The 16557-nt window shown below is 50.8% G+C and overlaps 1 protein-coding gene across 1 annotated transcript in view; it reads right to left on the bottom strand.

Annotated features, from left to right (window-relative positions):
• Positions 1 to 16557, bottom strand: part of Rimbp2 (RIMS binding protein 2) — a 105830-nt gene that overhangs the window by 20917 nt on the left and 68356 nt on the right. Inside the window, exons 10-15 of the mRNA XM_032887187.1 lie at positions 15239 to 16051; positions 9732 to 9883; positions 8320 to 8769; positions 6921 to 7067; positions 5241 to 5399; positions 791 to 908 (exon numbers count right to left, since the gene is read on the bottom strand). Coding sequence (XP_032743078.1) covers positions 791 to 908; positions 5241 to 5399; positions 6921 to 7067; positions 8320 to 8769; positions 9732 to 9883; positions 15239 to 16051 — 1839 coding nt within the window. The remainder of the gene's footprint in view (positions 1 to 790; positions 909 to 5240; positions 5400 to 6920; positions 7068 to 8319; positions 8770 to 9731; positions 9884 to 15238; positions 16052 to 16557) is intronic.

Raw genomic sequence — 16557 nt, 5'->3', positions numbered from 1 at the left:
GTGTGTTCACAAAAGCCTGATTTATTTGGCTCTTCCCCATCCCTGTTGCAAACATCACTTAGAATTGCTGATTCCATGTCAACAGCATGTGGCCTGGGGCCACCCTTAGCACAGGTTGGTGACAACAACCCAATGACAGCCTTTGGGCACCACTAGCTGAATCCCAAATGGTTTGTACAAAAAGGAAGCACAAGTTTCATGAAGTAGACAAAGAAAATGGAATCGGGATGGGTGACGAGGGGAAGGGCCAGTGGTGGCTCAGAAAGGGGACATGTGCCGTGGGGACACATCCAGCTTCCAGATGTTTTCAAGGCCTGCACCAATGTGGCTCATGCACATCGATGGCCCTATACACCTGGAGCACATCTGGGGTATACAGTCAACTCAGCATCTCTCTCTCCCCCCTCAGGAACTTACTAACACGCATCTCTGAGTGCGTCTATGACAATAGGTCCAGAGAGGATGTAGCAGGAGGAGCTCTGTCATTCATGTGGGGATGCGGGATGCGCCATCCCTGGAGCTCTGGTTGATGGGGTAGGAGGCGAAAGGACAAAGCTAGCAGACAAGGTATTTTGTTCTCTCCTCCTCTCCCCTCCCACATGGTGGTGGTCATGAGGTGAGCCACTCTCCTCTCACACGCTCCCTGGCATGGTGGACTGAACCCCAGCACTGAGTCCCATTGTCTTTTTTCTTGGGCATTTTTCATCGGGGCCAAAGTCCCCCATGATCCCAGAATTGTTTTTAAATAGGTGGTGGACAGAAAGTGAACGACACGGATTGGACCACTAACCAATGGATGGAGCTATCGGCGGCCGGTGTCTCTGAGGACCTCCGCCGCTGTGCGAATACCTTCGGCTCACATGCTCCATCCGGTCTCCTCGTCCCATCAAGGCGGAGTTTCCTAAAATCTAGACCCAGAAGAATACTGTAGTTAGATGTCATCCATCATTAGCCTCGGGAGGAAAGGAGGAATTAAAGCCAAATCAATCCGGATTGGAAGCGGAAGCACTAAAGGCAACTAAACGTAGCTTTTAACTGAGAGGTTAGCTGAGCGACCTGGGGGAGAACCCAGCCGGGCCCAGGACCCCATTTTCTATATCCAGGTCCCTTCCGGACACACCACAGCCGGGGCTGGTGGTAAAAATGCGTCACAGGAGAGAGCTTTTGGTCGGTGCCATTGCTTCTAAAGCCAAATTCTTTGAACCAAATTGACTATGATTTACAGCTCAGGTCTTTTAAAGGCAAGTCTTCTCCTGGTTTTGCTGTCCACCCCCAAGTGTCACTAGCGGAAATACACTGCCAAAATTCCCAAAGTCTGTCACTGACAGAGGAGGGTTCTAGACACTCGGGATTGCTCGTGTGCGATCAGTCTCAGTCATGCACCGTGATTAAACTGGGCCTGAATGGACCTCCAGTCTAGAGACGTCTACCTCTCATTTGAACTAGAGGTCAGAACTGACCAAAGGAAAAGGGATTGCTAGGAATCAGGCTAATGGAGGTCACCCCCAGGCCACAGGAGCCAGGGTGTGTGAGACTGGGTGTGGAGGGGTTGCAGGCAGTGCCCGGTGTGGACAAGTCACAGCGTGCGTGCATAGCTCAGAAGAAGGCTTTGCTGCCATGCTGGTGGCCCACCTGTGTGCCTGTTGACAGTTGGGGGCAGGGCAGATGTTGCAGAAAGAATACAATTACAGAGACGAGTGAGGCCTCGGATGAACCCCTGCTCTGTGGTAGACACAGAGGGGGGTCAACGATTGGGGAGAGCAAAACATTGGAAACAATTTACAAAGAGGAGTTTCTTGCCTAGTTATTCTCCATATTTTTTTAAACAGCTATAGATGAAAGCCAAAAGGAAAAAAAAAAACCAAAAACGTAAAAAGCCCAAACAACAAAGGCAAAACGCCTTTGATCATACCAGCAGTCCCCCGTGAGTCCATAAGGATCCTTTTTTGGGGGGGGGGGTTGTTGTTTCCTGAGTTCAGATACTCAGCAGTTCAGCTAACCCTTAATTAAAACTTAGATTCAGTTGTCCTTTAAGTAAAGCAGCCGAGACCATCGCCGATTCTGTTGGGAAGATTGTTATTCCAAAGCAAGGAAACCTTTGGGATGATCAAGCAACCGAGAAGCAATGGGGACCGAAAAAATTAAAAAAAAAAAAAAAAAAAAATGCAGGGAAAAGAACCAAAGAGAGCGGCCCAGAGAGTCCCCCGGATGCACGCCAAAACCGGAACCAAAGGCAAAACCAACAAAAGGATGAGCACGGATTGGTTTGGCAAGCGCGCGGGGAGGATGGTTACTTGACACACCAAAGGGCCGTCTGCCACTCGGGGAGGAGGCTGTGTGAGACGCTCAGCTGCCCTACTGTCGGGCATAGCTGGGCTTTTCCTCCAGACACCCCGAAAATCTTCGTGATCGCTGGCCTCGTCCCAGCCATCCCTCCTGGGCACGGGCCTCTCCGGGCTGGGCTGGGTGTCATCGCTCCTGATGACGTCACTGGGGTCCACCTGCTCCCCAAAGTCCTCTTCGATGCTGCTCTGTCGGGTCAGCGTCCTCCGCCGGGCCAGCAGGGGCCTCGGGCTTCTCCTACAGGGACAGTGACCAGGGCCTGGACTGCATTTGGCCGAGGTGCTCCTGAAACTAAATCGAGACTCTTCCTCCTCACTGCCACAATCCAAACCACTGTCCGGGCTCCTGGTGGCCGAGCGGCTGAACCGACAGCCTCTGTCTTCCAGAAAGAGGTCCTCCATATAGATGCCTGGGCCCCTGTGCTCTGCAGGGAGCCAGGATCCCTGTAGGACCGGATGTCCCCAACAGGACCGCGCTGGGCCACGCTCCATGGCCAACAAGGCCCTGGCTCGGGAGGACCCCATGCCCTGCCTGAGCAGCGGCTCGCCGTGCTCCGCGTCCTCCTCAGCTACCTCAGGGATACTGAACAGTCTCTTACTGCGGTGGGGCTGTTGGGGGAACTCGGGCTGCTCCAGGAAAGCACCTTCCAAGCTCCTAGCCTTATGGTATTCCTTGGGGACAGCATGTGTGAGAGAGCGGTTGTATGACCAGACATGAGGCGGTGGAGGAAGGAGAGAAAACACACACAGAATTAGTCTTGGCAGCGAGGCAGGAGGGCAGCGCGAGGCAGCCTTTGCTCGTGGGGACCTGCGGCATGCCTGCTGGGGCTCTGGGATTGAGCAGATGGGTCACGTGGGGGTTGCGGAGCACAAGGGGGGGGGCACACAGATGAGCCAGCGGGACGTCAGAGCAGACGCCATGCGAGTAAGCCAGAGGAGGAAACAATACTCCCAGGCCCTTGCGGGGAGTTTTGCAGAGAGTGACTTTTTCTGCCACCATGGCTGATTCCCCGAAGCCCAAGGACAGTCACCATTGAATGCCAAGTGTAGTGGGAGGTGGCCCCACATTGTCCCTCTGGACTGGTCCCTTCCCAGCACTTAGCACCCCAGATGACCCCCACTCACCACTCCCTTAACCAAAGCGATAGTCAGGGGGAGGAGCTTAGTTCTTGAAGCGCGCCTGTGATCTGCTGAATGTTGCCAAACAGACCCAGTGCCTACTTGGTGCCTACAAAGGACCAAGGCCCTCTGACTCCACACCTGAGATTTACCACATCTGGCCCATCTGGTCTCAGCTCCTGGCAGGGAGCTGGCTACTCTTGAGATCACTACATAAACACTCCTGCATTCAAGTCTTAGCTTGCCCCTCCACAGGTACCATCCCCCGCCAGATCCAGCCCTCAGCCATCTTTATCCAAAAAGCATATTTTGATGCCAGCCACTGCTCTGTACAACCCTTTGAGGAGATGTGGCCGACTCTAGGAAATCTGTTCTTATCCTGTGCTGAGATCTGGGGGTGCATCTTATGATGGGTGCCCATGAGGATGGCCTTGCCAGCTGTCCCCAGTGGTCTGTGGGACACCTAGCACGGTCTACTGATTGCCTCTGCCACTACCCATGAGTGGGTGGACACAGGACCTGCTAACGCGCGAATCTTTCTCCTTTACAGTGCCACGGTCAAGGATTTTTGGCTTAGATGTGTTGAGCGCTATGAAAGAAAAGAATAGCAGCTGAAAAAGAGGGTGACACAGGGAAGGCAGGGGAGCATGGCCAGTTGGGGGTGAAGGGTCAGATGCCCTGGTCCCTCTAGGAAACCTGGCTTGGCTTAGCCAATCCCTGTCATGTAGGACTGTGAGTTCAGTATGATCACAGCTCCCAACCGCCCTTGGCAGTTTATTGAGAGAATTTCCAAACCCTCACTCGTAAGAAGCCCGGTGGGTGAGTGGGACACATCTGCGGCTACCCTGATCCTGCTGCCCCTAGGATACTGCTAGTCTGCTTGTCAGAGAGGTGGGCGGGGCTACCCCTCCAGATTCACAAGACCCTCCATGGCTCTCCGCTTTGGTCAGCAGCTCTTGGGCGGCAGAGACTTCTAATACCTTGTCCTGTCCAGAGGAGTTTCTGAAAGGTGGAATGCCTTTCCCTGAACCACCCATCAGCTCCAGAGCATAGCCTGGGGCAGGCAGGAATCTCAAGATTCAGGAGAGGCTGGAGGGGACCTGCTGAGGGGTGGGGCACAGGGAACAGTGTGAGCTGTACCATGCAGGGCCACATGGAGGCCCCCAAAGCCCCTCCAGGGACCTTTGTTGGGGAAAACTATCCACGTGGTCTCTATAGAGGCCCTGAGTAGAGGAGTACTGTGGGTTTTCTGTCCGCCACAGTGCAGGGTAATGCACTTCTGCAGAAATAAACCCTGCAGGCTTCACTGCCCCGCCCACCCAGACATTCCCAGGAAGTAACCATCCTTCTACGGTATGAACTCTCTCCAGGTGTGGGGGTCTGTGATGGACCCAGGAATGAGTCGTCCTAGGCCTCCTCTGGCCTCAGCTGTATGGCTCTACCCCATGTGGATTCTTCCTTTTGCACAGTCGTGTGTGGCCCAGCCCTCCACTGCCAGTTCAGTGCCTACCAGGAAGCTGCCACCGCCACCGCCACTGCCACGGTTTGAACATGTGAGGTTTGAGGCTAGTTCTGCTGCTTATAACTCTATTCCCACTGCAGTGCTGGCTGTGTCTAGGGGTTCCAAACGGATCCCCCAAACTCCAGTACCCAGACCTCTTGGCAAAGCAGACAGAGACAACAGGTAACTCCTAACTGCATTCATGGAATAATCCCAGCAAAAGGCAGAATGGAGCATCCCCCAGACTCGGGGCACCCTGTCATAAGCTCAGTGCTCACCTTGAGGGCGTTGTGAGAGGTACCGCTGGGCCGACGCCGGCCCCCATCCTCCAGCTGCATCTCTGAGTATAGCTCCTCCTCATCTTCCTCCATGATGTCCGACAGGTCTGACCCCCGGCTGCTCTCTGTGTGGTACTCATCTCCATGGCAACAGTGGGGCTATGGTCAAAAAGGAACACAGATGGGCCTTTTTTCTTTTCTTTTTTTTATCTCTAACTTCATGTGTATGGGTGTTTTCTCTGCATGTATGTCAATATACTACGTGTCTACCTAGTACCTGTGGAGGCTAGAAGAGGGCATTGGCTCCCCTGAAACTGGAGTTATAGACAATTGTGAGCCACTTTGTAGATGCTGGAAATTCAACCTGAATGCTCTGAAAGGGCTATCCTTAACCACCAAACTATCTCTCCAGCCCTTCATGGGATATCCTGTACGCGTCGGGCTCCCAGGCTGTCTGTCTCCTTGAGTCCTGGGCCCATATTTGCCAGTGTGTAGAGCCCATGTAGCAAAGCCATGTGAGGCACAGTGTATGTGCACACAGCTTGTCTTAGGGAAGCAAACAAGACCCGATCCAACAACTTCGTCTAAGGAGCAGAGAGAGGACAGCACAGGTCACCCCACTCTGACAGGCGTGAAGATCCCACATGTTAAAGAAGACAAGCGCATGCAGTGTTGGTATGTCACACCATATGATGCTCAAGTTCCAACCTGTCACCTCTTTACATCACTAGCTGAACAGAGGCTCAAACCCGACACTGACCATTCAGATGGCTGAGGCCCAGGGCATCCATGTATACAGTGTCACACAAAAACATGACAGGGCAAGAGGTCACGTGGGGTGACAGGGAGGGTTTTAAAAGAATCATTGAAAAGGGGGTTTGGGGATTTAGCTCAAGTGTACACATGCATGCACATACATGTGCATATATGTGTCCACACTCAAGAACATGCATAGAAACATGCTGACATGCACACTCATACCATAATACATATGCACATACTCATAGACACATAAATGCATGGGAACACATGCTGACATGTATATACATGTCCACACACACATGCACACACATATTTATATACAAGAATACAAGTGTACATGTGCACAATGATACACAAGAATTCAGTCACATGTACTCACATAGCAAGCACATGTACCATATATGAACACATGAATAAACATACTCATGCACATATGTACCAAAGAGACAAATACATATGCATACATACAAGCATACACAGAGATACATAGAAACATGTACACACATGTGTACATACATAGACACACATTTTCACATGTCTGTAAATAATCACACATATATGTACATACTCATGTACCCAGGCACGTACACAGGCACATACACACGTCAACGAATACCACATGCATACATGCGCAAACATAGACAAACAGCAACCCATATACACACCATACACACGCAAACACAGGCACATACACTTCTACACACATGCATATACCAAACAAGCACAAGCACATACATGCATGTGCACATATAAAGGTACTTATGCACGGGCACACACACATGTATATATGAACACGTGGGCACCCTCACATACACTCAGGGCAGGTTAGGCCAATGTCCTCATGTCTCTAAACCCCTATGCATTCTGCTAAAGCCGCAGCCAGCCAAGGGCTAATGCGGGGGGGGTACACGCTCTCACCTGCTGGCCCAGCTCTGACCCTTTCAGGAAGTCATCCACCGACGTGCCTCTCCTCTTGACCTCAGGGGAGGCATAGCCATCCTCCTCGTCTGAGTTGGCGTACGGCCCAGCACTGCTTTGCTCTAAAAAGAGGCTCCTTTTCTCTAACTTGGAAAGAGAAAGGGACAGAGATGAGTGGGGTTGGGGGGAGGGGCTGCGGGGACATCAGGAGGATGCATGGGCCCCAAGTACTGAGGGCGGCAAGATCCCCAGTGGTACCCTGGGGAGGCCTCTTAATACACTGAGCACGGCAGCCTCCCTCTGGGTAGACACACGGAAGATGCTGGGCTTAAGTATGTGACTCTAGGTTGCTACTGGAGGGTGGTTCTCATGAAGTCCAGGCTCCCAAAGCCAGCTCTTCCCCTCCCCTCTCCTCTTCCTGAGGCCTGGATCACTCTGAGCTTCACTAGAGGGAGCACCGACCTCCATAGGAACCCTCATCCTCTATTGCTTGTCTTACTGTTTACACAGTGACTATGACAGTGGAGCATTAGCCTGGGAAGGATCTCTGGACCAGCCTAGCGCCATTGGGCTCTCCTAGGGGCCACTCTGAGGCCGCACTGGGATCTGCCACAAGCATCACGCAGTCATCTCAGTGCAGGTCTTAGCCTCACTGAGTCTCAGAGCGCCCTTCATGATTGAGGCGGAAGTTCATGCGTTATGTGGTGGGTCAGTAGCCACTGCTGAGCAAACCAGACTTCACAGTCTGTCTGATGCTCCAGTGTCTTAAGAGGTGCTGGGGGCCTGAGGTCAGGGTAGCCCTACGCCCTCATGGGGATGCACAGGATGTGTTACAAACATCCTGTTGGGGACCTCTGACTCCAGAGCTCACCCTCGGTCATGTATCCTCAATCTCCTGACCCGGGCCCTGGCTAGAGGAAGTCTAACGGGAAAGAACGCCTCAGCCTTGGCAGACAGTCCCAGGGGTGATCATCTTGAGACTCACAGGGCAACCTGAAACTAATAGGCCCCGCTGCATCCCCAGTGGAGAAACTCAAGCTTGCCACAAACATCTGGGCACCTGGTAGGTAGATACCTGGGGTCGATTCAGTCCTGGGTCCCCCAGGTCTGGCGGGGAGGGCCACCTTATAGGTGACTTATATTGTACGTCCCATTGGCCATGGTGGGAGCATGCCCAAACCTCATTCCTAACTTTAATCTCCACAGTTACAATTGCTCCCCTCCCCCACTCCACACTCCTATACTTAGGCTGGAATGTGGTATTGAAAGAAAAGGCCCCGCCCAGTTCAGGACAACAGTCTCAGGCTGAGGTCTTAGCTGTCTCTACCTGCCAGGTGCAGGGACAGGTCACACGGCACCCTGGGTGGAGAGACCAACCTGGTAGGAATATACAACATACCCTGTTGCTCTCAGCTACCCTCTGTGCAGCTTCACGGGCCATGGCCTTGGCGACGGTGGTTGACACAGGGGCTCCTTGTGGCTGAGGAAGGATCCGGCTGGGCGAGGGTGACCTTCTGCCAGGGCCAGTGCTATGCATGTCAGGTGGTTCCAACATGTGGCCATGTGCAGGGCCCGGTGGCCGGCTCTGCTCCCAGGACTCATCCACTTTGACGTGGGGACCCAGGTCTTTGGTATCCATGTCACTTGCTAATGGCTTTGGTGGGGGAGCAGTCCTCGGGTGGGGGGCTGGAGGCACCAGGAGGTCAGGGGGGATGGCAGCGAGGGCAGAATCCATGGACTCTCCCTGTGCGGACAGGGTGCGCACACTCACGGCCTTGGCCTCCAGGCTGCGCAGCCGGACCAGCTCCACTGCCGCGCCATCTGCTGTGGGGGCGATGACTTCAGCCACCTGCACGCAAAGAAAGCCATGCCACAGTCCGTCAGCATGATTTGACCCAGCAGTGGCCTCTCCTGAAGGCTGATGCCTGGCAGAAGAAACCCAATACCTTGAGCCCCACATCTGGCTCACTGCAAAGCCAAGCAAGCCGTTTCCGGGAGCCCAGGACCCAAGTCAAAAAAAAAGATCAAAAAAGCAGAGGCTTCTTTCTCCATCTCTGGATCAGATCCCAGGTCCCACAGGGATCTGAAGGTGAGCCTGTTTATTGCCACAGCTTGAAGAAGGGAAGAATGCGGTCGAGTAAGTGGGCTTCCTGGATATGCACGGAACCTGCACTAGGAGACCCCGTAGCAAGCAGTGAATCATGGGAGAACCACCTGGGGCTCTCACTCCCAGTCAAGTAGCCCAATCTGTCCCTGGAGGGAAGAATGGGGAGTGACACTTGTGGTGGTCTGAATAGCACTGACCCCTCGGGCTCACATATTTGAATGTTTGGTCATCAGGGAGTGACACTAGTAGGAGGTGTGTCCCTGTTGGAGGGAGTATGCTACTATGGGCAGGCTTTGAGTCCCTCATCCTAGCTGCCTGGGGAGACAGAGTATTCTCTGCAATTTGCCTTCCAAACGTGATGTAGAACTCTCGGCTCCTCTAGCACCATGCCTGTGGGGATGCTGCCCTGATGATAATGGACTGAACCTCTGAACCTGGACAGTCCCAATCAAATGTTCTCCTTTCTAAGACTTGCCTTGGCCATGGTGTCTATTCACAGCAATGAAACCCTAAGACAAGGACCCAGATAGGAACCAATATATGATGGGACCTCCTCACTCTCAGACCTGTGGCAGACAGTCCCCAGAGTGAAGCCTGGTGGAGGCTTGGGAGCTAGAAGCTCTTCAAATTCTGCCCCTAAGAATTTGTCCCCTCCCTCCCCTAAGCCCGCCCCTGCAAAGTAGCGCTTCTTAGCCTTTGCTCACCCTCTGCCCTTTGGCGTACACGCCATATCCTGTGACATTTGCTCCATTGGACAACCCAGTGGGAGTCAGTGCAGGGGGCTTCCAGGAGACCTGAACGGAGGCGGCGGTGGCCCCAGCTTGGACGGTGACGTCTTGTGGCGGGGCCGGAGGGCCTGGAAGGAGAGACGGGACAGATGCTGTCAGGGCACGGTCCTTGGGTCTTTCTTCCCTTGCTCTGTCACACCTGGAAGTGGAGCTCCCCACGTGATTGACAGGGAAGAGAGGGAGGGCAGTACCAGAAGGGGATGCCAATTGGAAAGACCCCACGTTGCCTCTGGGAAGCCTGCTCTTACACTCCAATTGAATGGGAACTCCCTCTGCAGGGGACTTGGAAGCCAAGCAGTCTGGGATGGTTCCAGAGGGAAGATACCCCTGACACAGATCTCTTCCTACCTCTCTTAATATCCTTCTTCTCCTGGCTGTCTCTGTCTCTGTGTCTCTGTCTCTGTGTCTCTGTCTCTCTCTGTGTCTCTGTCTCTCTCTGTGTCTCTGTCTCTCTGTGTCTCTGTCTCTGTCTCTCTGTCTCTGTGTCTCTGTCTCCCTCTCTCTCTCTCTCTCTCTCTCTCTCTCTCTCTCTCTTCATCATCAAACTCTAGAAATGGCAAACTTTAACCTCACAACACCCACCAAAGCATTCTATGCAACTGGGAAAACACTAATCAAAGCGCGCCCAGCCTGACCTATGTGAACCATGCTCACTGGGCCTTGAAAAAAAAAAAAAAAAAGAAAAAAGAAAAAAGTGTTGTCCAGAGCCACTAAGTCAGGTAATGGGTAAGCACTGGACTGGACAGGTCTGGAAGCCATTCCAGTGGCTGTAAGGTACTAAGGACAGAGACCCTGCCTTTTGTTTTGTTTTTGTTTTTTAACTCCAGGCTGGGGGTGGAATTTCCCACCTCTAATTGAGAGTCCAGGTATCTTCATTTTGGAAGGAATGTGTTCATGAGCGCAAGAGGAAGGCCATACATGTCACAGACGTGTCCAAGGCATCCCAGAAGAGAAAACCACTCCTTGGGGACCCTCCGCATGCCAGCTGTCCTATGTACTTTGAACGTGCTGTGTTACTTGGTCCTCACTAGGAAGTCTCCACACATCATTTTGTAAAGGAGGAAACAGCCTCAGAAAAGCCACTGTGCTGCCTGGTGATGGAAGCTAGATCCTTCTCCCCAGCGTGTACCTGGAGCTGACTGGCACGGATCCACGTGACTCTACCATAACCAAGGTGTCAGAAACTCAGCCTGGATCAGAGTCCATTTTTCCCCTGGCAGCTCGTGTGTGACCTTTGCCTAAGGAACGTGTGTCCAGAGGGAGCTTCAAAAGCCAAAGCCCTTCCTTGAGAGAGAAATATTCGGAATGACAGTAGGGATGACAGGTGATTCTTCACAGAGACAGTGACAGACCAAAGGTGAGATGACATTCTCAGAGACACGGAACATTCAGAGCCCAATTCCATGAGGAGATATGTTTGAAAAATGAAGGTTAAGCAGTAAGTCACTTAAACAGAAGCATACGCACTCTAAAGAGAACCCGTCTGGGTTAAAAGGAGACGACAGCGGGTGAGAACAGGGCTTCGGAGAGGAATACAAAAGTACAGTGTAAATGGCAGACGCATTAGGAAATATGAAAGGCCGTCTTCTCACATTCTTTAAAGAACGCATTATTTGAATAAAGAGAAAGGCAATGCATTAGGGAGCTGGGAAGTGTCGTGAGCTGTTTGAGCTAGGAAATTGCCTCTGGAAATGGAGTTGCTCCTCCACCACCATCATCTCAGACCCATACATGTTTAGCTCAAAATCCTCCTTCGGATGAGCCTGGCCTGCCTCTGTAACATGGAGAGAAAAACTGCAAACAGCTGAGAGATTTAAAGGCGCCATGCCTTGTGAACAGGTAGAGGAGAAACCATTCCCAGCGAAGTTTACTGTTTATCCCATGTATTAAAAAAAATGTCTGAGGAGGGAGGGAGGGAGGGAGGGAGGGGGGGGAGGGAGGGGGAGAGAGAGAGAGAGAGAGAGAGAGAGAGAGAGAGAGAGAGAGAGAGAGAGAGAGAGAGAGAAATGGGGCCTCATACCCCTGGTTTGATGATCTCTCCTTGGTTCCTCCCACAGTCCGGCCATTCCAGCCATCTCGGCTTGGTGGGTCTCTACCTGTCTGTGATTTTCAGTATCTGCTAACTATGCACTTAACCAACTCATTCACAACAGGAAGTTCAGCTAACGCTCACTCTTCTACAGACATAGGCATGCGTGAAAGCCAGATCGCAAGAGAACTAAAGGGATTGTGATGTAATGTAAAGCGATTCGTAGTAGGCTACAGGTATAAGTATAGCAATTAGTCTCTAAAAAGTAATATACCGTGTTATTCACAACCCTCCCCAAATTGTGGAGAATAAAGAATTAAAAAGTAGGGTTGGGGATTTAGCTCAGTGGTAGAGCGCATGCCTAGCAAGCGCAAGACCCTGGGTTCGGTCCCCAGCTCCGAAAAGAAAAAAAAAAGTAGTCAGCCTGTATCTGGAAAGCACTGTGGTGGGGTGGGTGAGAGCTGGGGGTGTATTTGATCAGAACACACAGTACGCATATATGAAGACATAAATACAAGATGGGTTTTAATAAATAGTTAACCTGAGAGAAAGCGGGAAGAGGTTAACGAAAATGTAACAGACAGATGGGTATGGAAGAGCAGATATCTAGACTTAAATCAAGTCTTACCGGTAACAAAAGGTAAAAGAGAGAGACAATCTAGTTAAAAGTCAGAGGTTATCGGGTGAGGGCAACTCAAAGATCCCACCGCCTGCTACTTAAAAGAGGCAGGCTCAATGTATAAGGACTCGGGGAATTTGAAAGTAAGCGCTGGAAAAAATAATACATGTACATTCTAGCTCTCGAAAGCTATAAACGCACAGACATCAAACAAAATAGACCTAAAGGCCATCAGACAGAGTGGATTGTTGCTTATGAGAAAATGTCAGCAAGGAGAATCCGAGCTTTCAAATGCCTACATGACTAATAGATAAACTCCAAACTCCATAAAGCAAAAACCGAAGGAAAACAATTACTGTCTCTAACTCACAGGTCAAACAAGCAGAGCTCAGGGAGAACGTGTAGCACTGGGAAAGCCCTTCTGTGTAATTTGACTATGTTCCTGTCATTCCCCGGAACCACAGGGCGAACACTGCTTAAAAAAATACACCAGGAATATTCACCAGGGCAGACAATATCCATACAGCAGGTTTCAGTGCCCTGCGCTCTCACAAGAAACTGTATCCAACCCTGAAACAATTAAATTGGAAACCGATGATAGTACCCGGTTTTCTCTTTTGACTATCAAATATTGGAAATTAACCAGTCTGCTCATAACTAGACTTATGAACAGTCTGCCTGAATAATTGGAATATACTTAACAATAACATAGAGAACATGGGGATGAATAATGAAGACGCTTGCGTGTCTAAATATTTATATTTAGCAGACAACAGCTTTCAGTTAGTTCTGTGTTCCACCTAGAAAACATGAGCTAAGAGACAGAGGAGCTAGGAAAAACCCCAAACCAACAGAAAAAGGACAATCTGATCATAAAATCATAAAAAGCATAACTCCGCCAAGCCAAAAGCTTCAACAAACACATGACAATTCTCTTCGCAAGAGACGAATGTAAATTTCCAACAGGAATTCAAGGGGAGATGTAGTTATGGATCTAAAGACTCTTTTTTTTTTTTTGGTTCTTTTTTTCGGAGCTGGGGACCGAACCCAGGGCCTTGCGCTTCCTAGGCAAGTGCTCTACCACTGAGCTAAATCCCCAACCCCGGATCTAAAGACTCTTAAAGGAAAATATAGCTGGCCATGGCGACACACATATCTTTATTCCCAGCATTAGGGGAGCAGAGGCAGGAGGATCTCCGTGAATTCTGGGCCAAGTAGGGCTATTTAGTGAGACCCTGTGGGGAAATTCCTTGAAATACCACAGTTGGCCTGAAAGGCTTCAACTCCACACAAAGAACTACAGGCGACTAAGGAACGGTGACAGCAGGAGAAACAGCTTTTCCCCAGAGACAGGTACACCAATTGGCTATCGAACACCGAATGGTCGGCCCTGAAAACACACACAAGTAACATTGCACAGACTGAGCAGGCTGTATTTAGTGTGTCTGCACACATGTGTGTATGCATATATACAGATATGCATGCATGTGTGTGTGTATGTGTAACATGTAACATGTAATAGCAGTTAATAGAAAATAGAGGCCATGAACTTGTAAAGGGCAGGGAGGGGAATATGGGATGGTTTGGAAAGAGGAAAGGGAATAGGGATGATATAATATTATAAAGTTAAAGAAAGAAATGCACTTAATCCAAAAAGACAAAAAGCTAGCTCCCGAGGGCTTGCCTAGCAAGTGCAAGGCCCTGGGTTCGGTCCTCAGCTCCAGGAAAAAAAAAAAAGCTAGCTCCCTTAATGTGGAAACTTCCAACATGCCTTCCACTGCATCCATCCAATGTTAGAGATAATGCTGATATGCTAGCAGATGGCAGGATTGCCCGGTGACTGCCTGAGGCCTAGCACCCAAACCAAAGGACATTACCCAGCATCCATGATCGGGTGACTCTCAACCCCCTGTAACACCAGCTCTAGGGATCTGATGCCCTCTTCTGGCTTCTTTGGGTAACTGCATATACAGGCTCACACACCCATGCAAACACACACACACACACACACACACACACACACACACACACACACACACACACGAAAATAAACCATTTAAAACAAGTCCCATCTAGCCATAAACACTAGGTAAAGTTCCACCCTAGAAGTGTGAAGTTATTTAATATTCAAAGCGGCATAGTCACCATTTTAACTGAATAAAGAATTATCATGACTTGATAGATGGAGAGATGGCACTTAATGAAAATTTAATTCAATCTTGATAAAACTCTGGACACGCTGGGGATAGAAAAGAAGTGTCAGATCTTGATAAAGAGCGGTGTTCTAGTTTCCTTTCTGTGGTTGCGATAAAACACTGACAAAGAACAATTTGGGCGAGGAAAGGGTTTATTTGACTTATACTTCTAGGTCACATCCCATCACTGGAGGGGACTCGTGGCAGGCAGAAGCCACAGAGGAACTCTAATTACTGGCTGGCTCTTTGGCTCATGCTTAGCTAGCTTTCATATACAGCTGAGGGCTTCCTGCGTAGGGAATGGTGCCTCCTACAGTGGGCTGGACACTCTTGAACCAATTAACAACCAAGACAACCTCCTCACTGACACGCCCATAGGTCAGTTGGATCTAAGCAATTCCTCAAGGTTCTCCTCTAACACGACTATATCTGTGTCAAGTTGAGAGCTCAGGCTAACTAGAACATATAGTTATTCATCAGACCTAGACGCCAGCAACACACACACACACACACACACACATCTATCCGGCATTCGCCCTGGCATCCTTCCCTCATGGACCCCCATAAGGATATGGCTCACCTGCAGGCAGCGTGGAGAACTCCACACAGGCCTCCTTCTTTTCCCTCTGCTCCAGCGGCAGCTGCCAGGGCATCTGGTGTGGCTGGGCCAAGACCTTCACCTTGTAGGCCATATTAGGCCTGAGGTTGAAGAATTGATACTTGTACCGGGCTGCCTTCACGATGTCCAGTTCCTCTTCGTTGAGGAAGATGATATGGCTGTAGTTACTGTTGGTCGGCAGCCACGAGAGCTGGGCAGAGATCTGTGTGATGTTGTCCACACGCAGCTGGGATGGTGCCACCACCACATCCTTGCCCACCAGCAGCGTGCACTGCAGCTCGTCCGAGTTACCCCGGCTCGTGACGCACTGCACGGAGATGCGGTAGGTGCAGGCGGCTGTGTTAAGTTTCTCGATTAGCGCCTTAGTTCTCCTACCCAGGGCGAGGCTCATGCGTGTCTCTTTGTCCACCAGCACATTATAACTGCTCACGGTGCCCCAGCCGGGAGGTACGGCGGGGGGCTCCCAGCCCACGATGACACTTTTGGCAAGCTGTTTGATAAGGGTGATTTTCCTAGGGTAAGGCACAATGTCTTCTCCGATGTCATCGATGTTCACGTCCAGGGTTCCCCCACCATTGTCGGTGATCCCCGAGTCCACTTGAGTTGGAGAGTGGAGGTGAAGGATGCTGTCGCGCTCTAGACTGATGCCAGAGTGGTTGAGAAAGTTCTGGTCCTGCTCACTCCCCAGAGTGCCAGCGAACCGTGATTCGTTGTCCTGGATAAAATCCACAAAGTTGGAGGGCACCAAGCCCCTCTGCCCATCCAAAAGTTCTCCTGTTGGATACAAGGATAGATATCACTCACCATCCTCCAGGATCCTGGGCTGTACAGCGCTGGCACATAGCAAGGCATCACAGAAGTCCACACGCCTGTCCCCTTCGTGCCCTCTGCCAGCAATAACCCAACCCATCACCAAGTGTGGCTTCCTGGTCCAGCCCTATGAGAATCTGGCTGTACACACCAAGTGCACGCCAAGAACCAGGAAACCTTTCAGTAAGGATTAGAAACTCACGTTGACTGAGTGCCCAGCACTGGGAGAACCTTGGCACACAGTGGGTGCTCAATAAATGCTAGGACAAACAAACATGTCAAATCCACGGCTTTGGGAGATTAATAAATGCCTATCATTTTTAAGTCATGTAATCAGGGGGTAAAGGTGGCTCTTACTAAGTAAAGTGCTCTGGAGCACCTGTGCTTTTAGCATCCTCCTGACAGGAAATGAACAGGCCGGACTGGGCTTCAGAGTCAACTTCTAAGTTGTGTGGCCTAAGCAAATACTA

Source organism: Rattus rattus, chromosome 16, assembly GCF_011064425.1.
Source record: "Rattus rattus isolate New Zealand chromosome 16, Rrattus_CSIRO_v1, whole genome shotgun sequence".
Taxonomy (NCBI): domain Eukaryota; kingdom Metazoa; phylum Chordata; class Mammalia; order Rodentia; family Muridae; genus Rattus; species Rattus rattus.
Note: the sequence above shows the minus strand (reverse complement) of the source record. Positions and strands in the feature narration are given on the sequence as shown.